Below are 23,872 nucleotides of genomic sequence, written 5' to 3'. Positions count from 1 at the left end.
ATTTAAAAGGATGCCAAGGACAAGGAGGGGCCCTGAAGTGCCCTGGGTTTCAGAAGGTTAGATCTGGGTTTGGTTTGTCAATAGTTTGAATCAAACTGGAGTATGGAGTTTTGTGCGGCTTCAGAGGCTACAAGAACACTAGAGGCAAATCTACGGACACTCAGTGACTCTGAGAAGACTTTCTTTTGCTTCTCTTTCTCTGACTGTGGGACACTGGGAAATGGTCATTGTGAATCTTTTCTGCCTTATGGCAGACTAAAGGCAATTTTGTATAATATTACATTTCTGTTTTGATGACATGACCACAAATCATATCTGTATCTGTATCCTGATGGCTGCATCAGGCTATGCATGGAAGCAAAGTGTAAGGGCACCAAGTGCCGCTATATGCTGAGGTACTACCTGTCCCAGGAGTTTTTTCTGGACATACAGCATGGTAACAGGCCCTGACAGCCCATGAACCATGCAGCCCAATTATACCCAATTAACTTACATTTTTGAATGGTGGGAGGAAACCAGAGTGACTGAAGCAAATCCACGCAGACACAGGGAGTATGTACAAACTCCTTACACACAGTGCTGGACTTGAACCCCGATCACTGGCGCTGTAACAGCATTGCGCTAACTACTACACCAACTTTGCTACAAAGTGCAATGTCCCAGTCTGCTGGACTTTCCCACACCATCTATCCTTCATGGAAAAGTTTTTCCAGAGGAATACCTTTGACCACAAGGCCATCAGGAAATGGTCAGTGTGAAATGTCCTGCATAAACTGAGTGACGAGGACTCAATAAACACAGTGGGGTGGTTGATGCACAATCAATTGTACAAAGACTGAAGTTACCAAAACTGAAGGCTTTTATTTGTAAGAGATGGACAGCATCCCTGTGTTGGTCGTTCACACTGACCCGGACTCAAACTGGGGGAAGGCTTGCGGCATGACAGCCTTTATGGGGAGGAGTCATGAGCCGGCCAATGAGAGCAGGGTCAACCAAGAAAGGTCATATAATTTAAATTTAACAAATATGTACAATAATGGTTTCACCTCAGTAGTTCCCTGAGCAGACCATCCACGTCATCTGGCAGAATGTCTCATCGCCAGTGCTCATAAACAAACACCAGGACTTGGCTTGGCTGGAGGTGAAAGGAGTCCTCCCTGTCAGATCCTTCATGTACAACCGGCACATCACTCTATGCACAATGTCCCTGAGATGACTTGCAGTGGTGTAGAAACAGACACCAAATGCAAATTTGCTAAGAATGTGCATAGAGGGATTCAAGGGTCCTTGTAATGGCTCATCCTCAGCAATAGTGTCTCTGATTTATGGACTGCTCCTGAGTATGCACACAGAGTCAGACACCCAGTGTTTCAATAGAAACTAATTCTGGTCTCGAAGCCGCAGCGAATGAAGTAAAAACACAACACTGGAGAAACTCAGCAGGTCAAACAGCGTATTTTATATAGCGAAGATAAATATACATAACCAACGTTTCGGCTTGACCCTTCATCAAGTTAGAAGCAAAATGTTGGCAGACTCCTGAATAAAATGGTGGGTGACGGAGGAATGGTGGGAGGAGAACAGGCCAGTCTGATCTCAAAGGAATAGTTCTGGATTTGATATCTAAAAGTGAACTTTAAAACTCTCTTGTAAATGATTGAAATGTTGAATTACCAAATAGCTCATCTGCAGATGTTAATATTTATTTTCATTCTGAGTCTACTCTTGACCCTCACCAATGGAACCAGGAATTTAATATTAGAGTGAGATTTCCATATTAACCAAAATTTTAAATAATAATTTCCTGGAGAGAATTGCTGATTTATTGCTACAAATATTTACTTGGATCTCTTCCACAGTTGGCTTTGCTTAGGTTTAAAATGTGTGCTGACCTTTTATTTCATTAAGAGAAAGGCTACAGATCACCTAGCAAGGTTGAAGGAAGCAGTTCTGTTAATAAATGTGATTTTTCAATGCACAGGATATTTTTAAAAATTAAAGGAGAGAACAAACAGGGAAATAGATGTAATTTGGCAGAATCACAAATGGCAATGAGGAAGGATACAGGAGGGAGATAGATCAACTCGTTGAATGGTGTAACGACAACGACCTTCCGCTCAACATCAGCAAATCCAAAGAGATGATTGTGGACTTCAGGAGGATGTCAGGGGTACACAGATGGCCAAGGAATTCAAATTCCTGGGTCTCAACATCTCTGAGGATCTGTCCTGGAGCCTCCATTTTGTTGATGTAATCACAAAGAAGGCTTGCCAGCAGCTATACTTTGTGAGATGTCTGAAGAGGTTCGGTATGCCACTTAAGACTCTTGTAAACTTCTACAGGTGTACTGTTGAGATCATTCTGGCTGGTTGCATCACTGCCTAGTATGGAGGCGCCAACTCTCAGGACAAGAAATAACTTCAGAGGGTAGTTACCTCGACCTGCGACATCACAGGTACCAGACTTCGCTCCATCGAGGACATCCACATGAGGCGGTGTCTTAAAAAAGCAGCCTCTATCCTCAAAGATCCCTCCCCCCCACGCCCTCTTCACACTGCCACCATTGGGAAAAAGCTACAGGAGCCTAAAGACGAGAACTCAGCAGCACAAGGACAGCTTCTTCCCCGCTGCCATCAGATTCCAGAATAATCAATGAACCAAAGACACTGCCTTATTTTTCATGCTCTGTTATTGTTACTAATATTTTATTTTATTTTTTTATAGTAACGTCTTAAGATGGTTATAATATAAATGTTTGCACTATGACGCTGCCACAAAACACCGAATTTCATGACTTGTTCATGATTCTGATTCTGATTTGATGTATTTCCACATTTAGTAGGAAATATGCCAATTCAGTGCAGAATACAGATTTCAAACAAGCTTTAGTGAAAATCTGAGTTGCATCCTTGTACCCTTGACAAACTATCCCTCTGCTTCTAATGCTGTCTAATCAAAAAACGACACAATCAATCTAAACTCCTGCTCAGTTATAAAAAAAAATGTTATTTTGGTCAAATGTTATTTTCTTTAATTTATCCCATTATGAGTTGTTTAAAAACACTTAATAAAAAACTGGCCTTTTAAGCATGCATACTGGAGTGGTCCAATCCCCTTGCAGATGTTTAGCAAAACATTTGATGGGATATGCAATTACATTGAGATTAAGTTTATCTGTGAAGTTTCCAATATTGATGTATTTGTAAGAGTAAAAAATAAAAATGTAACTGATCAAACAGACCTTACAAATGGGATATAATTATATTTGCATGCTCTGATTTACCATCCTTAAATTATTTTCTTTTCTTTGGCTTGGCTTCGCGGACGAAGATTTATGGAGGGGTAATGTCCACGTCTGCTGCAGGCTCGTTGGTGACTGACAAGTCCGATGCGGGATAGGCAGGCACGGTTGCAGCGGTTGCAAGGGAAAATTGGTGGGTTGGGGTTAGGTGTTGGGTTTTTCCTCCTTTGTCTTTTGTCAGTGAGGTGGGCTCTGCGGTCTTCTTCAAAGGAGGTTGCTGCCCGCCGAACTGTGAGGCGCCAAGATGCACAGTTGGAGGCGAGATCAGCCCACTGGCGGTGGTCAATGTGGCAGGCACCATTGCCTTAAATTATACTTCATTTGAAAACTACACTTGAATCTCTGCACCCTGAAAATGCAACTCATTGGTCCAAGCTGTCAGAGCATCCTTGAGTGTGGGGGCTCAGGATGCAAAGCTTGAGTCCCACATGCAATGCATGTGTGCTTGGTTTGCCTCTCAGGTACAGAGGGTCAGGTTGAGTGGTTGAAATGAGTACAAGGGTGAGTGATTGAAATGACCATCTGACCCAACTGTTACCTTTTCTGAAGCTACTGAATTTTCTCAATTACTAATGATTCTTGTCTGTTTCTTTTCTTCAAGGTCCCTCACATGAACATTGGGGCTATACAGGTAATAATGTTTGTTTGAGTAGACAGCCTGATTTCATATCAACTTTGAGAGTAACATCAACAGATATTGTTTGGCATTGTTACAAAATTAGACAAAGCAACCTGTTGCTTGTTTTAAAAAAAACAGTGGTTGGTCTGATGTTTCTTTTATTGTAATAAAGAAACTTGGCTTCTTTTAAAACAACTATTTAGCTAAAGAACTCACTCAGGACCATATGGAGCCATCCATCTTGAATTGAACTGAAGCTACAACAAACTAGTCTCTGGCTCTCTCTAGTGGTCAGGAGGATCATTAGTACTCTATCACTACATCCCCTTTTCTTGAGATGTTTAATCTAACAACATGACACACTAATACACTATTCATTTCAGTTTAAAGTTCCAACACAAACTTAAGCACAACATCGGCAGCACAAACTTTTTAAGCGTGCAGTTCTTTTTCTTTTAGAGGTTCAGCCTGTCAGTTTCCTTGATAATAGACATAGATCTTCTTAACACAGGTGTTTGTGTCGGCTCTGCTGGTCCACTACTGTCTAGCACTGGTGGTGTTTCCTCTGTGGCTGTGCAGGCTGGATCTTCTGCATTTGTCTGTTCCTGCAGTATCTCTTGCATTTTCAGCAGGCTCTTTCAATTCCTTTTCAATATTTGACCATCCTCTGTTCTGACAGTGTAGAATCTTGGACACTAGCCTTTTTTGTGCCAAGTGTTGGAATCTCTGAGTGTCACTGTTTCATGTTGAGCCAGTGGTCCTAAGTTTCTTGCTGATTTGTCATAGATTGCTTTTCATCTCCATTGCAGACATTTTTGTTTCCAATTGAAATCTTCGCCATCTCTGTTCTTGTTTGACTCTGCAAAGTAGGGAAGTGTGGTGCATAGTCTATGTTCCATCAGAAGTTCAACGAGTGACATGCCATGTTCAAGTGGCGAAGCTCGGTAACTCAATAGAGCAAGATACGGATCTGAGCCACTGTCTAGTTCTTTCTTGAGCAACTGCTTAACTATATGAACTCCTTTCTCTGCTTTACTGTTTGACTGTGGATGCAGAGGACTTGAAGTCACACGTCAAAAATTATACTCTTCTGCAAACTTCTGGAATTCTCTACCACTGTAGCATGATCCATTGTCACTGTAGACAATTTGAGGAATTCCATGTCGTGCAAAGACCAATTTCATATATTTGATCACACAGGCAGCAGACATATTAGGAAGCAGCACCATCTCTGAAGAGTTTGATAGATAGTCAATAATCAGTAAGTATTTATTTCCACCCATGTGGAACTTTCTGCCATGGTTCTGCTGGTACATCAGTTATTATCATGGGTTCCTTTTCCTGCTTTGTATGATGTTTCAAACTGGTCTCACAGTTGGAAACTATCCGGTCATGTCAGCATTTATCCCTGGCCAATAAACAGCATTTCTGGCCCTTCTCCTCATGCACCCTTTTCAGCATCTCTTGTCACAATTCTGCTCTATCTGAGTAGAAGCCTATTGACAACATTTAGCTCAGTTCTGATGTTGTAGCATGGCTGACATTCACCTCCAGGCCATCCTTCATTCAGATTCTTGATAATCTTTTGTAGAACTGTGTCCTTTTCTGTTTCAGTTGTGATCTGCTTAGATTTCATGTCAGATACAGAAAGACATTCAGTGATCAGATTCACATGGAGATTCACATCTGTCTCTGTGGAACTCTCACTGTGTGCTTCACTCTGCGTTGTTGCCCTGGATAACGCATCAGCTAACACAATATGTTTCTCTGGTGTGTACACCAATTCAAAGTCATAACGTTGTAGCTTCATCATCAGTTTTTAGATTCACGGCAACATTTCACTGAGATTTTTCTTGATTATCGCTATTAATGGCTTGTGATCTGTTTCTGGCAAGAATGTTGGTCGACCACATATCTGTGGAATTTCTTAAGTTGATAGACCAGACCTAGACACTCTTTCTCGATCTGTGCATATCGACATTTAGATGTTGTCATCGTCCTTGATGCGTATACTACTCGTCTCCAATTTTTTCCCACAGCATCCATAGATATTTTCGTCATTCTGGATGCATCAAAGAATGTCAAAAGTGCTGGTTCTGTATTTAAAATTGTCTTCAATCATCCCCATTCTTTCTCGTCGTTGTCTGTCCACTTGAATTCGCGTTTGTCCTTTAACAACTTCCTTAGTTACATTGTTTTGGAAGACAGGTTTGGTATGAATTTACCAATGAAATTGATCATTCCCAGCACTGTCAATATGCCTTCTTTGTCAATTGGTCTAGGCATCTCTAGAATTGTTTTCACCTTGCTCTTGTCTGGCTCCACACCTGCCTCTGACAGTTTATCTCCCAGAAAGGTGATTTTCTTCACACCAAACTGATATTTTTCTCTGCTTAACTTTAATCCATGTTTGTGGATGCATGGTAGCAGTTTGATGAGCCTTCATTGTGTTGTTCTTGTGTGGATCTCCATAGGATCATGCCATCCATTTACACACACACACACACACACACACACACACACACACACACACACACACACCATTTATGCCTTCTATGATCTGCTCCATTATCCTGTGGAACACTTCCAGATCTGAGGAAATTCTAAAAGGCATCCTCAATCAGGAGTATTGGCAAAACGGTGTATTAAATGTACAGTATTTTGTGCTGTCTTCATGCAGTTTTATTTGCCAGGAGCCATGGGATGCATCCTGGCTGTGCATCTTCCTTTAACTGTATTTTATAGGTGAATGGTAGAACTCCAAACCCCTTGAAGATGTCTTGAAATTGATCCAGTATTTCCTTTACACTGTCTTGTGCATTGATGCTCTTGACTAGGCTTAAGCTTTCACATGCCTTGTCACCAAGCAGTGATTCATGCCCATCTGGAACTACTATAAACCTGAGGTGGTGATTGTGGTAGTACAGATTCTATCACCAATGTGTACAGATGGTAGTGTAGGATGACTGTGATTGGCTGAGAGTGTAGCCACACCTACTGGCAGGTCTTAAAGGATTGCTCCTAACCAGACCAGGTCATTCTGGACTGGTCGACCTACTTGTGATATGCTCCAGTCGTTTAGTTAATAAAAGCCTTGGTTTGGATCAACAAGTCTTTGGTTCTTTCGACGCGCACTACAGTAATCTTTATCTTTAAATTTCACCTTGAGTTTACATGTACCTTTCATCTTGGTGCTCTGACCATTGTATGGTTTGTGCTTTACAGGATTTGCATGGATATATGACTTTATCTTCATTGCCCTGATGTCACACTCACAGATCAAATTGACCTTTGCCCCAAGTCCAGTTTGGAAGGAATATTTGTTCTCTTTGTATGTCATGACACAGTCCACTTGTCCTGCTCAACTCTGTTCATGCTTGACTGTTCAGTGTCTGTTGGTTTATAATCTTCCTGCACTACTATGCCAATGAAAAGTGTATCACTGAGGGCAGTTTCTTCTATAGTGTGTACAGTGTGCACGCTCTCACTTACGTTTTGTTTCCCTTTGGAAAAACATTGCTTTGCATAGAGATTCTGCTTTTGCACTTATTACAGACGTTTCTATAGGCATTGTTTTGGCACATGTTGAGTGTCACATCAAATGTCTCCTTTTTGTTGTTTCTAATGTCTAATTTTTGTTTATGTGTGTGGACACACACTGTGGCTACAGTTATGCCTTTGTTCTCACTGGCCTTTGCACTCTCACTGAACTTTTTCGAGTGCTGCAGAGCTAATTCACTGATGTGGGATATCTTCACAGCTCCAGCTAAGATACGCTCTGTCTCTCACAGCAACCTCTCTCTCACTTTCTTATCAATAATCCCGAACACAATTTGATCACAGACCATTGAATCTTAGTGATCCAAATTTGTTTTTAATTTCTGGGGTGTTTTTTAACTGCATAATTATTATTTGAATAGTCATTGCTGAAGAAATGGTGCTTGACAATGATGGTTCTGATATTCCTGGAGCAGTTATTAAGCTATGTACACTGTTGCTGGGACTCCTTTTAGAGTTCATTGTGTTACAATCCTAAAGGACCCCAAAACCCAGCAGCAACAGATATTCACCATGACAAGTAGTTACTTAAACAAAAGTTGTTTTAATTATCTTTAAACATGAAAACAGAATCAAACTTTAACTTATCACAATTAACTTAACTAGCCCAACTTAACCCCCCTTCTAATTCTTAGCACACATGTATGTAATGTGTGTGTAAATTTAAAAGTTATTTAGTTAACTTCAATTTCAATTCTCATTCTTCCAAGTTCACTGGTTGCAGGCAATTCTTATCCTGTCCACAGAATTTAACATGTATAAAGTTCACCAGGCTTTGGTGCTCGAAAGGTAAATGTTTACCGCTCAGGAAGGTTCGTGTAGGTTTGCAGAGAGAGATGTGTTATTCCAGGATTTCCACAACTGAGGTACCACCATTAATCACCTCAATGTCTTGCTGATTAAACTTGCCCCATCAGGGTTCTCCAGATGTTAACTTCTTTCTTTCAGGCTACTACAGAGTTTATTTCTGTTCCATTTATTCCAAGAGAAACATCAGACAGATAGCACTTCCAGCCATCCACCACTCTGGAGCTTCTGTTTCAGTTCCAACAAGCTTGTTTCAGCTGTGACTTTCTCTCTCTCCATCTGAGATTCCAACTGCCTGCCACATGTCCTTCTCTCTCTCACTTACAACCACCCCCCCCCCCCACCTTCCCCAGCAAACAATAGGAGTTAGTCTTCCGCTTCCATCTGTTGTTTTAGGTAACAAACTTCTTAATGACCTCTGAGTGAGCACTTTGCAGAGAGGTCAGAAGCCTTGCAAAAATGTCCAACACAGATGGCCTGACACCAGTCTATTCATTTCATGACATCATTTCAATTAGCACCTACTTGTAAAATGTGCATAGCATAGTTTCTGTAAAGTCACTGAATATGAATTCTTCAGTATTTCAAATAAGATCTGTTTTAAAGTGTGTGTATGCAACCTACCCCAATTTTACCATTTTATCTCCAAAAAACATTCCCAAATATTCCATCACAATTGTGTTTTGAAAGAAAATGTGTAAGCCCCAACATAGAATTTGTCTTCAATGTACCAGTCATTTACTTTCATGAAGGGACCATTTTAAATTTACTGAAGTTATTAAAGGCTAGGAATAGTAGTTTTTGCAACTATTTAAAATGTAACAACTTCTACTGCATGGGACAGTGATAATGGACACCTTCTACTAGTAAAGCATATCCAATCAAGATTTGTGGTTGGTTTGACTCAGATCAAAACTGGAGCAAAAACTTTCGAGAATGTGAAGGGAAATCACAGTCTCCTATCAACATTGAAATCAGCAAAACCGTGTTCCAGAAAAACCTTCCTAAAATCAGTCTTGAAGGATACAGCTTACCAGAAACATCTTCACTCAATTTAATTAATAATGGTCACACAGGTAAGGCTAAAACTGTAGTAATCCTCTTTATTTGCCATTCACCAGTTTCAATGATAGTAGAGGACACATCACATGGATAACATTTTTGTGCAATTGAGTCCCTCATGCTTTAAATAAAGCAAAATGATGAAAGAATGCTTAGACCACCCAGTCCTTACCAGCACTGCATGGAAAAATTTTATTTTCTTGTGTTAAATATGTTGAGTTGATGAAAACAACTACTGAACAATGAATATAGTATTCAGAGATATTTAGAGAAGATGAGATTCAAGTTACTGTAGTTTGCTCTTTTTCCATGGGCGAAAGAGGATAGAGGAATGAGGCTTCATTGTTTCACTCACTATATTAACAAGTTGGTTGGCAATGTAGTTAACATGATTGGTCAATTTGGAAATGACACCAAATTGGAGGTGTAGTGATCAGTGAGGAAGGTGGGTAAAGGAGTGCAAAAGGAATTTAGCTTTGACAAGTGTAAGGCATTGCAGTTTGGTAAGTCAAACCAGGGGAGGACTTGTACAGTGAATAGCAGGGTCCCAGAAAGTGTTATAAAACAGAGACACTTGGGGGTAGAGGTGCACAGTTCCTTGAAAGTGGTAACTCGAATGGATAGGGTGGTGAAGAAGACATTTACACACTTTCCTTTATCAGGTGGAGTATTGAATACAAAATGACTCAGCTTATGAAGCATTGGTGAGGCCACACTTGGAGTATTGTGCTCTGTCTGGTCACCCAGCGATGGATGGGATGCAAAGGTGATTCACCAGGATTTTGCAGAGACAGGCACATTTGAATTATAGAGAGAGGTTAGATAAGATGGGTCTTTATTGCCTAGTACATAGGCAGTTGAGGAGTAATCACATTTAAGTTTATAAATGTATGAGGGACATGGATAAAGTACATGCTTGGTTTACTCCCCCAGGGTAGATAATTCTAAAACTCGAGGACACATGTTTAAGGTGAGAGGGTAAGTATTTTTAAGGGACCCAAGGAGGAACCTTTTCACTTAGAGGGTGGTCTGTACCTGGAATGAGCTGCCAGTAGAAAATGTAGAAGCAGTCACAATTCTGACATTCCAAAGACTTTTGGACAGATATTTGGATAGGAAGGTTATATAAAGATATGGACCAAATGCTGGCAAATGGCACTGGTCCAGAATACTGGCATGGGTGTGTTGACCTGAAGGGCCTGCTCTGTGCTTTATGACTTCATAACTTCATGTTTCCATTTGATATTGTGTTGGTCAGGGCTTGAGTTTGAATAAATCTGACCTGTATCCTTATGTTTAATTGTGTTTAGGAAATGTAAAAACATGCCTTTGCATTGAACATGAATATAGGAGTTGTAATGTAGACAGCTCACATCGAAGGGCTAATAGCAGGTTTTCAGCGAAACATAAAAATGCCTTTCCCACAACCTCCATGTCAAATCTACAAAGTTCAATGTTTATGTAACCCTTGTGCATGAGAAAACTAAATGTTCTTTTTATCTCCCCAGTTGTTGGTATCTACACCATTATTTATTTAAAAGTCTAATAGCTGTCTCTGAATCCATCTGAAAATATCATTCCACATAAGTTAACTAGAAAGGTGCACCTCACCCCCAATCCTAATGACATTGTTCTTTACAGTGCAATATGAAGAACACCACTATCAAAAATTGGTGATGCCATGCAGTTGGAAGCATATGTAAGCTACAATTTGTTAGACATTTCTTATGTTCCCAAGCTGTAACAACATTTTTTTTCCCACTCACTTAACCTATGCATAACCCTCGACAGGGCCTTAGTGTCTCCCCCACCCCCAAACTTGCTAACATGCACATTTTTGTATCCTGGATAAAATTTATTAAAATGTACTTGGTACCTTCAACCAGCTTTGATCTATGTGCCACTAGCTTATTGATTCCCTTCTTTGTGCTTAAGTTTGCACTGTAAGTAGAGTGTGGACCCAACAGGATTCCCTGACTCTGTTCCACAGCATTGCTTCACTTGAAGACCGAATTTTGTCTTCACTTCCCATGAGAAAGTCAACAGTAAACAAATCCTTTCACAGGTTGTTAACTTATCACATTCATCACAGATCTATGATACATAACATGGAGGTTCCTGAAGTAAATACTTCTGAATTGTAAATTTAATTAATCTTTTGAACAGGTTTGTGTGGAAAATGTACACCAATGAGGTCAGCTAGTCAAATTTTACGCTGTGTATAATTCTACTTCAAGATTTGGTAATGGCTCAATATTTTAATTGAGAAGTACAGCATGGTAACAGGCCCTTCTGGCCCACTACCAGCCCGTGCCCACCTGCCCCCCCCCCCATACACAATTAATCTACAATCCCCATATACTTCAGAAGGTAGAAAGAAACCAGGACAACCAGAAGAAAACCACACAGGGAAAACATACAAACTCCTACAGACAGTGCCAGATTCAAATTCGGGTCACAGCTGCTGTAATAGTGTTGTGCTAAACACTACTCTAACCATGCCACCCCATATCTGAGATTGAAAGTGGACAGTTAGTGAACATTATTGACATTTTAGTTACACTTATTTTTCTGGAATAAGATACATTTAATTTTAATTTAATTTAACGTACACTTGTGCATGGCTGAAACAGAAGCAGGGAGTAATTCTAAGATTCAATTAGTTCAAGAAAGTGTGATAGAGGTTTCCCCATGGTTTAGTAATAACATTGTGGTGATTTTGTTTTTCTAGTTAAACTATCCCTCCCAGATACAATGACCATAAGCAGTGGGTTGCCACATAAGTATGTGGCAGCTCAGTTGCATTTTCACTGGGGATCAAAAAAAAGCCAAGGATCAGAACATAAGGTGGATGGCACCCAATATGCTGCTGAGGTAAGATTACAAGCAACTCTTTGTTGCATTCACCAAAAATCAGTAACTTAGATCATCCCTCAGCCTTCCCTGTGTCGGCCAACAGTGCCATTTAAATACCAAGGACTGTTACTACACTTCCTCTTGTCCGAAAATCTGTTCCCCTAGTATTGGTTCTGACTGAAATTGGCAGAATTCGAGGAATGTTTTATTTTAAATGAAGCATGCCTATTCAGATTATGCAGTTAAATAACAAAAAAAATCCTAATGCTAGAAAAATGAAACGGTCAGGTAGCACCTGTAGTAAGAGAAACAATATTTCAGGGCTGAGAACCTTCATCAGGATGGATTATTTTCTGGAGCAACCTGCTGGAGCAGCATTAGTGGCAGAAAAAGAATTGTCAATGTTTCAGGTCTTCATCAAGACGTTTTCTTCCACTGATGCTGCTCATTGTGTTGAGTTCCTTCAGCGGAGTGTTTTTTGCTCTGGATTCCAAAATCTGCAGACCCTTGTGTCTCTGGGTTCCTTTCTAGCCTTGTGGTGAAAAACTGAAAAGGTTTGAAAGCTGCAATGGAGCTTGGCTTTTACTCTGAAGCCAAGTCTCTGCAGAGAATATTTCTCTTGTTACAACCTGGAGATCAGTTGATCACATTACTGTGCAGAAAAACTTAACTGCCTTCGGTCTTTTGCTTGCAGCCACTCCTAAATACATGACAATTCATTGGACCTCTATGTCCACCTATCACCATCCTGCTTCATATCTGTAATGTCTCCTCTCCCTGTCCCCTACCTGGATCTATCTGTCCATCACTTCCCACCTCATCTGGTTCTATTGTCATCTTGAATCCTGCTTTCCTTCCACCCAATCATCCTGTTATCCTGCTGCCTTCCATCTACACTCTGCCTTGAATCAGTCTCAGTCAGAAATATCAACCAGGCCTCTGCCTCCACAGATATTGCTTGACCCACAGAGCTTCTCCAGCAGATTTTTTTTTTGCCATTAAAAGAATATATTTGATTATGCATATAAAAGATGACAATGTATCTGGTGAGGCTTGGAAATGAGGGAAGAGTTCATTAAATTTGACAATTCCACAATAGGCATTGTTTGTAGATCAGATCATTAATAAAACTGACATTATGGACCAAACAGCCATAAAATATAGGAACAGAAATAGGACATTCAGCCCATGAAGTCTGCTCTACCATTTCATCATGAACTGATCCATTCTCCCATTCAGCCCCATTCCTTCTCATCAAAACCTTGACTATTCAAATACCTATCAATCTCTGCCTTAAATATACCCACAGACCAGAATTTCACCACTCTCTGGCTAAAGAAATTCCACGTCTCTGTTTTAAATAGGTCTCTTCAATCCTTCTTGTCCTAGACTCCCCTACAATGGGAAACAACTTTGCCACATCTACTCTGTCCAGACCTTTCAACATTCAAAATACTTCTATGAAGTCCCTCCACATTCTTCCGAACTTCAATGAGAACAGTCCAAGAGCCATCAAACATGTATCAAATGCTAATTCCTTCATTTCAGGAAACATTCTTGTGAATATTCTCCAAACCCTCTCTTTCTTAAACAAGGAGCCCATAACTCCTATACTCCAAGTGAGGCTGCACCAGTGCCTTATAAAGCCTCAACACCACATCTTTATTTTTACTATTCTGTCAGCGATGAGTATCAACATTGCATTCATCTTCTTCACCACCGATTCAACTAGAGGTCGTTTTGCACCTCCCAATTTTGATTTTTCTCTGCATCCAAAAAATAGTCTACCCTTTTATTCCTTCTACCAAAGTGCAGGACCATACATTTTCCAACCTTGTATTTCATTTGCCACTGCTTTGCCCATTCAGTCAATCTATCTAAATATCTCCGCAGCCTCTCTATTTCCTCCTCACTACCCGCTCCTCTGCCTATCTTGGGATTATTAGCAAATTTAGCAACAAAGCCATTTATTCAACAATCCAAATCATTAACATCAAATGTAATAAGAAATTGCCCCAACACTGATCCCTGTTTAACTCTACTGGTAAATGGTAACCAACCAGAATAGGTTGAGAAAAGGCTGAACAGTGTATTAAAAGAATTCACACCAGTGATAGGGGAATTCAGAAAGGCCATGGGAAAGTATCTGGAAGGGTGAATATGGTGGAGAAGAGGGTCAATAGGATGGAGGACAGTGTAAAAAAAAAATAGAGAATGATAGAGACACTGGGGTAAAGGACAGGCAAAAGATTTGAGCTAAGCAAGATACGTTGGAAAATTTTAACAAGAGAAACAATATAAAAGGAGGGGAAGACCCCATTGTATTTTTTAAAGGGTGGATCCCTGAGCTATTGGGAATGGAAAGGGTGGGGGAGGAACATCAGGTGGAATGGGCCCATCGATCCCCTTTATCTAAGCCAGGGCCAGGAAAAAGGCTCCGTTCGGTCCTCATAAGGCTCCATAAATATCAAGACAGAGAGGTAATCCTGCACACAGCGGCAGGGGGCATGAAACAAAGAGGAGGCCCATCAGATGTTGAGAGGGAAAAACTTTTTTTTTTCTCCACTATGTAAGCATAGAACTAGTAAAAAAAATGAAAGTTATTTGATACAGCAAAAAGTATTTTAAAATAAGGGTATTGGTTTGATGTTGCTCTATCCAGCTACTTTAAAAGTGTTTCTGATTTTGGAGGGGGGGGGGGTTCCCAGAACCTAAAAGGCAGTGAGGTTTGTTAATAACCTAGCCACAGACCAGGAGGATTCCCAAGGAAAATAAAGGGATGGAGGGTCAATGACAAGAAAGGGCCTGGTTGTACATAATATATATGTAATTAAAAGAATGGTTATACTTGTTTATTATAAATGTTGTAATTTTAAAGAGGAAAGGTATGTGGGGAACTTTGAGGTAAGCAGAGAAGGGGGAGACAAGGGTTCAATGGATACACTCCAGATTGGAAGGGAATTTGCCACCAATATTTGAGATAGGGGCACCATGAAGGGTAGGAGTGTATCGGGGAAAAGAGGGGAAAGAGAGGGGTTCATTTGGGGGTTTTAATGCACTTTTGAATTATTTGTTCCAGTTTTGTCAATTTATTTAGGTTTTGTTTTACACGTGGGTGTCTGAGCCAGAAGTTAATGTGAGACAAAAGGGCCAGAAAATAAATATTAGAAGACAAGAGCGGAGTGGGAGAGGAAGATGGAGAGGCACTGGGGTAATGGATAAAACAATTAAGTTTATAAGTTTCAATGTAAATGGGTTAAATGGAATTTAAGAGAAAAAGTCCTGGCACGCCTTAAGAAGCTGCAGGCAGATGTAGTACTTCTGCAGCAACCCACCTTATGAATCAAGAACATTCAAAATTAAAGGGAGGAGTAGGTGGTCCAGGTAGCAGTGTCCTCCTTTAATTCTAGAGCCAGGGGAGTGGTAATCTTAATAGGAACAAATGTTCTAATGATGGCCCAAGGGGTGGTTGCTGACCCGGCAGGGAGGTTCAGGATGATGCATTGTCAAATATATTCAGAATCTTGGACACTTATGAATATATATGCACCAAATTTCAATGACAAAATATTTATACAAGAAATATTTTTGAAGGTGTCTGAGGGGTGTAAAAATATACTGATTGGAGGAGATTTCAATTTTTGTCTGGATCCAGTTTGTATAAATCAGCCAAGAAGGTGACAAGGGCCAGGGCGGCGAAGTTGACCCTGGCCTTCATGAAAGAACCGAATCTCATAAACACTTGGAGAAGGCTGAATCCAATAGAAAGGGATTATTCTTTTTACTTGAGGCAACATGATTCCTACACCAGAATCTATCTTTTTTTTGGCATCAGCTCAGTTGGAAAGTAGGATAGTGGAGACTGAGTATATGGCTCATCTGTTGTCAGACCATTCACCCTTGACTTTGTTCATTGTAATGCCAGATAAACAGGCTATGGTGTATAGATGGTGCCAAAATTCACTGCTGTTAGGAAAGCCAGAATTTTGTAGCTTTTTCAGAACTCAAATAGAACTGTTCTGTAAGACAAACTGTCCCTCTACTAACAATAAATTTCTAATTAGGGATACATTGAAGGCTTATTTAAGGAGCCAGATTATTGCATACACTAAAGGGCTGCCCACTGAACCCAGCTCTGTTTGTACTAGCTATTGAGCCACTGGCGAAAACCATTTGGCAGGATCCAGACGTAAAGGGGTTTAAGGTGAGCCAAGTGGAGCACAAAATCAACTTAGTTACTGATGATGGTTATTATATTTGACAGGATCTGGAGGAGGGGGGAGTCATTGGCAGACTGAGGACCATACTGGAGGATTATGGGAAGGTCTCAGGATATAAGACTGATCTGGACAAAAGTGAGATGATACCATTGACAAAAGGAGGTTATAGACCCTACCAACAGGGAAGCCTATTTAAGTGGCTGCAGGAAGGCAGCTAAATTATCTCCCTTTGCTTTGGAAGATCAAGGACGACCTGGCTAGATGGAAAACTGCCCATAAATTTGGAGGGCAAAGTTAATTTTTTTAAAAATTAATGTGATGCCAAGACTACAATATCTTTTTCAAACACTGCCCATTTTGTTGCCCCAGTGCATCTTTAAGATGCTCAATGGACGTGTCAGAAACTTTTTGTGGAACAGTAAAATGTCCAGAGTCTCCTTGGACAAGGTAGATATAGGAATATAAATTGGTGGTTTAAAATTACCAGATTTTTAAAAATACTACTGGGCATCCCAGGTGAGATTTATTACATCATCATTTGAGGGAGGGTGGTCCCCTTTTTTGGGCACAAATTGGAGAGAAGATAACAGGAGAATTTATATATAAATGGGACATCAAATTGATCTAAAGAAAAAAACAGATAACCCCTTAATAAAACATATGTGGCAAAGAATATGTCAGTGGATTGAAGGTAGGGATATCTCCTAAAACCCCCTTGACCCAGAACAATTTAGGCACTAAGATCCTGGACACCTGGTGCCAGAAAGAAATATGGTGTTACAAGGATAGTTATCAACAAGGCAGCTCATGTCTTTCGAGCAGCTGAGAATCAAATATGAGTTATCGAACAGAACAATCTTCAGCTTTCTGCAATTAAGATCTTTCCTAAGGGATTAACTGGGACCAACAATGACCCTGCCTGACTGTAGTGGCATGGAGATTCTAATCCAACAGGGTGTATTCCATTTTCCAAAGTGAGGGCCAAAAATTGGGCTTACATCAGTCAAGGGACAGATGAGAGTGAGACTTGGGCATAACATTGATGAACAATGGTGGAAGATTTGAGTTTGAATAGCCTGACAGGAATTGTTAATGCCAGATACATGCTAATGCAATACAATTTCTTGCATCAGTTGTACCTCACACTGCAAAAATTATACAAGTGCCTGAAATTTCAGAAATGTGCTTTAGGTGCAGTATGGATGTTAGAACCTTTGTCCACTCCACCTGGCTGTGTACAAGAGAGAGATCCTTCTGGGATGATCTGGGAGATATTCTGTAAAAGATTACAAAAGTGGATTTTCCACAAGATCCAGAGTTGTACCTTCTGGGGGACATTGGGGTAGTACAGTTTAGACTGTGCAAATGCCAAATTCATTTTGTGAAGGTCACCCTGTCAGTAGCCAGGAGGTGTATACCAGTTACATGGAAGTCTGACTCCCAGCTAAACATTCCCCCTGGAGAAAATCTCTTACAATTTAAGGAAGAGATATGACACATTCATTGAAGTGTGGCAACTGTATCTGAAGCACATAGGGGTGCAGTTATAATGTACACTACCTCCTCCCCCTGCCCTGAATAAGTGAACAAGAGAAAAGAAACAATTCATCCCAGAAAGTAAAAGGCTAAGTGTGTGAATTGTGGAAGGTTGCGCAGACAACGTGTTATAGTCCCCACCCATTTTTATTTAATATTGGGGTTTCTTTAGCCTTGAGGAGATCATTGATTTCACTGGTATTTATGTGGTTTTTGCATTTGTATTTATTTAAGGGCTGGGGAGGGGAGGGAGCAAAAGGGAGGAGGGGGGTGGACTCTGTAAATTATATTTCATTGAAAAAACATGTAATGTATGGTTTGTTGAATTTACATGAATCATAAAAAAACAGTCCAAAATAAAATATTCAAAAGAAATTGCAGTTTGTTTGTCCTTTAAGGAAACCATGCTGTTAGCATGTTAGGCTAGCATGTCTATAACTTCCTTTCTGCTGCCTCCCTCCCTTTTTAAGGTGGGGCAAACTTTTAAATTTTCCATTCCTCCAGAACCATGCCAGAATCTATTGTCCTTCAAAGATCATTACTAATACCTCCCCAATCTTATAGCTACTTCTTTCAGAACCTGAAGGTTCATTCCATCTGGTCCAGGAAACTTACCTGTCTTCAACCTTTCAGCTTCCCAAGCAGGAATAAAACAAGAAAGTCTGCAGACACCATGGTTGAAGTAAAAGCACAATGCTGGAGAAATTCAGCAGGTCAAAGTAGTGTTCTTTATATAGCAGACATAAACATCAAGGTATGAACTAAATGTGGGCTGATACCTGAAGAAAATGGTGGGGGGGGGGGAGGGGGAGGGGAAAGGAGAGGAACACTCTCCCTCCAAGTAAAGAAACACTTCACTTGTGTAACTTCCAAGTGAAGTACCACTTAAGTTATGTATCTGCAGGAGTCATCTACTGCATCCAGTGTTCCTGTTGTAGCTACTGAGAGATCACTTAGCTGAAGCCCTTCAAAAATGTCTGCATCAATGACAGGGTTCTCCCAGTGGCTAATCATTTCAATTTTACGTACCACTCCTGTGCTGACATGTCTGTCCTTGGTCTCATGTACAGTCAAACCAAAATCATCCGTAAATTGGAAGAGCAACACCTAATTTTCCATCTGGGCACTCTCCAACCTGATGGCACTAACATCAGCTTCTCTGGTTTCTGCGAGCATACTCCCCATTCTCCCTCTCTTGCCCATCCCTCTATCTTCTTTCCTCCAGCTCTCCAACCACTTCCCTCTCAATTCACAGAGTCCTCTTCCTTCCCTTGTTTGCTGGTATGCCCACCTTCCCTTATCCACCTTAATAGTCATACCTTGATGAAGGGCACAAGCGCAAAACAATGGTTATATGTCATTATCTTTATTACATCAAATACACTATTGGACATGCTAAGCTTCTCCAGGATGTTGTATTTAGCAACTCTAGAACCTTCTCTCTGGTGATTGTGACTGCACTCACCACTCTTCCCTGACACCCTTGAAAGTCCAGTATATTGCAAACATCTTCAAATGGTGAAGACTGATGCAAAATCCTCATTCAGTTCCTCTGCTATCTCCTTGTCTCCCATTACAATTTCTTCAGTGTCATTCCTATGCATATTTTCATCACTTTTTTTTTACTCTACACTTTTAAAAAGCCTTTGATATCCTTTTTGAAATTATTTACTAGCCTCCTTTCAAAGTTTATCTTTTCTTTCCTGATGACTTTCTTAGTTGCCTTCTGTACAGTTTTAAAATGTTCCCAATCCTCTATCCTCCTAATTTTTGCTTCCCTTGTATGCCCTTTCTTTTGCTTTACTTTGGATTTGACTTGTCTTGTCAAGGATATGTATGAAGCCATCTTGATCACAGACAGGATTTTAACATGGGCGGCATGGTTAGCATAGCAGTTAATGCAATACTATTACAATGCCAGCAACCCAGGTTAGAATCCAGGGCTGTTTGTATGTTCTCTTCGTGTATGCGTGGGTTTACTCCGGGTGCTCCAGTTTCCTCCCACCCTTTAAGATGTACAGGGGTCAGGAAGCACAGACTTATAGGCTGCTAGGTAGAACCTGTAACTGTGCTGTTATTCTGAATTTTATTAAAAATTAAAAATGTGTACATTTTAATGCTTCAGATGCACGTTGTTCATTATGCTGCCAAATATGGAAATATGAAAAATGCAACCACTGAACCTGATGGCCTTGCTGTTCTTGCAGTCCTCTTTCAGGTAAGATCTCATTGAAATATGGTTTACTCATTCACTTTAAGAGATTGTTTCCTATTGTTTCACCATGTGCCAACAACTACAAAAAGTTCTGTGAGGGCAGAAGGGCTACAAGGCACGGTGTTCAATTTCGCTCGCAAAGGGATGGGCCACGATGATGATGATTTCTATTAACAGATTTTTAAATCTATTTTCTACAACCAAATTAAAATTCAAATATCTTTTATCTGCAACTGGCAGGTTTTTAAATGCTAGGCTTGTTATATTTAACCACAGCTTGCTGCTTGATCCACCTGTTCTTTGTATCCATGACAAGGTCTTGACCATTATCTTTCTTTGTCAATAATAAACTAATGCACAGATGAGACCTACGTGGCAGCATAAAATGTAGAAAATAAAAGCAACAGGAGAAGGCCATTCAGCTCTTTGAGGCTGATCACATGACTTCAGTACTCTATCCCTAGCTTCGCTCAATCCCCCCCTCATCCCTTTTGCCGATAAGGCCTCATCCAACTCTCTTCTGAATAAAAAATGATCTGTGTTGCCTCAGTGGAAAATGTGGGAGGTGGGGGTTGGAATATAGACTGCTCACAGTGGATTGTAGAAGGCAAATTCTACAGGAAATTACCAGGAACGATGGAACTTTTGCTCAAAGAATTAGGTTTAAAGGAATGAAAGAAATGCCATGGAAGGGTTTGCTAAAGAAATTTAAGAACACGGAGCCCAGTCAATATGAACGGGTTCCATTGGTTTGAGAATAGAAATAAATGGAAGACTTCACATAGAAACTGATGTACAATTATGATTTAAGCATTTATTCCTGGCAGATCCATTCTGTTGAATTCATGGAGGTAAACAAAAGCTCTTTTGATTTAATCTGTCAAAATCCTCAAAACAGCATCTGACTAATGTTTGAATAACAAAATTTTTGCATCCCCCACCTTATCCAAGAGATTATTCCACTAAGAATGAAACTACACAAAGGAGTGCTGTCAGAATCAGTGCTGATTCTGATTTTCAGTTGTTGGCAATGCAAGAAATAACTTTCAGGTCACAGGTCAGCTGGAATAGGATTCAAGATTAATCATAGAGGTAGAGTGAGGAACTCGTCAGGGGAGTAAACCATAGAAAGTCCTGACTTGTTTGTTTTTCTTTGCATGCTCAGGAATCGAAGGTTTTCAAAGTTGTTCTCATTCTGTGCTGCAAGGGATCTGTTGGCTTCCATTAAATGGTACCTGAGGCTATTAGGAGGTCACTTTAGACCTCCAGATAACCTCAGTGTGATAGCCTCAGATTTATTACACTGTGCTCAGATTTAGAACTGCACTTCTTGGGAATTTGGGCCAAATAATCAGTGTGTAAACCCCCAGGCACAGAACCCTGCCAGAAATGTTGAATTAGAGAATCAGCTGTCTACTTCTGATCATTTTCCAATCAACTCAGCATATGTGGTTTTGTTTAGTTGAAGCTTTGGAATGCGTTGGTATTCTTTGGCTTGGCTTCGCGGACGAAGATTTATGGAGGGGGTAAAAAGTCCACGTCAGCTGCAGGCTCGTTTGTGGCTGACAAGTCCGATGCGGGACAGGCAGACACGATTGCAGCAGTTGCAAGGGAAAATTGGTTGGTTGGGGTTGGGTGTTGGGTTTTTCCTCCTTTGCCTTTTGTCAGTGAGGTGGGCTCTGCGGTCTTCTTCAAAGGAGGCTGCTGCCCGCCAAACTGTGAGGCGCCAAGATGCACGGTTTGAGGCGTTATCAGCCCACTGGCGGTGGTCAATGTGGCAGGCACCAAGAGATTTCTTTAGGCAGTCCTTGTACCTTTTCTTTGGTGCACCTCTGTCACGGTGGCCAGTGGAGAGCTCGCCATATAACACGATCTTGGGAAGGCGATGGTCCTCCATTCTGGAGACATGACCCATCCAGCGCAGCTGGATCTTCAGCAGCGTGGACTTGATGCTGTCGACCTCTGCCATCTCGAGTACTTCGACGTTAGGGGTGTAAGCACTCCAATGGATGTTGAGGATGGAGCGGAGACAACGCTGGTGGAAGCGTTCTAGGAGCCGTAGGTGGTGCCGGTAGAGGACCCATGATTCGGAGCCGAACAGGAGTGTGGGTATGACAACGGCTCTGTATACGCTTATCTTTGTGAGGTTTTTCAGTTGGTTGTTTTTCCAGACTCTTTTGTGTAGTCTTCCAAAGGCGCTATTTGCCTTGGCGAGTCTGTTGTCTATCTCATTGTCGATCCTTGCATCTGATGAAATGGTGCAGCCGAGATAGGTAAACTGGTTGACCGTTTTGAGTTTTGTGTGCCCGATGGAGATGTGGGGGGGCTGGTAGTCATGGTGGGGAGCTGGCTGATGGAGGACCTCAGTTTTCTTCAGGCTGACTTCCAGGCCAAACATTTCGGCAGTTTCCGCAAAGCAGGACGTCAAGCGCTGAAGAGCTGGCTCTGAATGGGCAACTAAAGCGGCATCATCTGCAAAGAGTAGTTCACGGACAAGTTTCTCTTGTGTCTTGGTGTGAGCTTGCAGGCGCCTCAGATTGAAGAGACTGCCATCCGTGCGGTACCGGATGTAAACAGCGTCTTCATTGTTGGGGTCTTTCATGGCTTGGTTCAGCATCATGCTGAAGAAGATTGAAAAGAGGGTTGGTGCGAGAACACAGCCTTGCTTCACGCCATTGTTAATGGAGAAGGGTTCAGAGAGCTCATTGCTGTATCTGACCCGACCTTGTTGGTTTTCGTGCAGTTGGATAATCATGTTGAGGAACTTTGGGGGACATCCGATGCGCTCTAGTATTTGCCAAAGCCCTTTCCTGCTCACGGTGTCGAAGGCTTTGGTGAGGTCAACAAAGGTGATGTAGAGTCCTTTGTTTTGTTCTCTGCATTTTTCTTGGAGCTGTCTGAGGGCAAAGACCATGTCAGTGGTTCCTCTATTTGCGCGAAAGCCGCACTGTGATTCTGGGAGAATATTCTCGGCGACACTAGGTATTATTCTATTTAGTAGAATCCTAGCGAAGATTTTGCCTGCAATGGAGAGCAACGTGATTCCCCTGTAGTTTGAGCAGTCTGATTTCTCGCCTTTGTTTTTGTACAGGGTGATGATGGTGGCATCACGAAGATCCTGAGGCAGTTTACCTTGGTCCCAACAAAGCTTGAAAAACTCATGCAGTTTGGCATGCAGAGTTTTGCCGCCAGCCTTCCAGACTTCTGGGGGGATTCCATCCATACCTGCTGCTTTGCCACTTTTCAGTTGTTCGATTGCCTTATATGTCTCATCCAGGGTGGGAACCTCATCCAGCTCTAGCCTTAGGGGCTGTTGAGGGAGCTGGAGCAGGGCGGAATCTTGGACTGAGCGGTTGGCACTGAAAAGAGATTGGAAGTGTTCTGACCATCGGTTGAGGATGGAGATCTTGTCGCTGAGGAGGACTTTGCCGTCTGAGCTGCGCAGCGGGCTTTGGACTTGGGGTGAGGGGCCGTACACAGCCTTTAGAGCCTCGTAGAAACCCCTGAAGTCGCCAATGTCCGCGCTGAGCTGGGTTCGTTTGGCGTGGCTGGTCCACCACTCATTTTGGATCTCCCGGAGTTTGCGCTGAAGATGGCTGCATGCGCGACAGAAGGCTTGTTTCTTCTCTGGACAGGACGGCTTTGTAAGGTGAGCCTGGTGGGCAGCTCGCTTCTTTGCCAGCAGCTCCTGGATTTCC

At 41.4% G+C, this 23,872-nt stretch overlaps 1 protein-coding gene across 2 annotated transcripts in view; it reads left to right on the top strand.

Moving 5' to 3' along the window:
* Positions 1–23,872, top strand: part of ca9 (carbonic anhydrase IX) — a 102,362-nt gene that overhangs the window by 13,808 nt on the left and 64,682 nt on the right. For both annotated transcript variants that reach the window (XM_069924197.1, XM_069924196.1), the window contains exons 2-5: positions 3,903–3,932; positions 9,194–9,361; positions 12,079–12,221; positions 20,085–20,177. In XM_069924197.1, coding sequence (XP_069780298.1) covers positions 3,903–3,932; positions 9,194–9,361; positions 12,079–12,221; positions 20,085–20,177 — 434 coding nt within the window. The remainder of the gene's footprint in view (positions 1–3,902; positions 3,933–9,193; positions 9,362–12,078; positions 12,222–20,084; positions 20,178–23,872) is intronic.

Source organism: Narcine bancroftii, chromosome 3, assembly GCF_036971445.1.
Source record: "Narcine bancroftii isolate sNarBan1 chromosome 3, sNarBan1.hap1, whole genome shotgun sequence".
Classification (NCBI taxonomy): domain Eukaryota; kingdom Metazoa; phylum Chordata; class Chondrichthyes; order Torpediniformes; family Narcinidae; genus Narcine; species Narcine bancroftii.
Note: the sequence above shows the minus strand (reverse complement) of the source record. Positions and strands in the feature narration are given on the sequence as shown.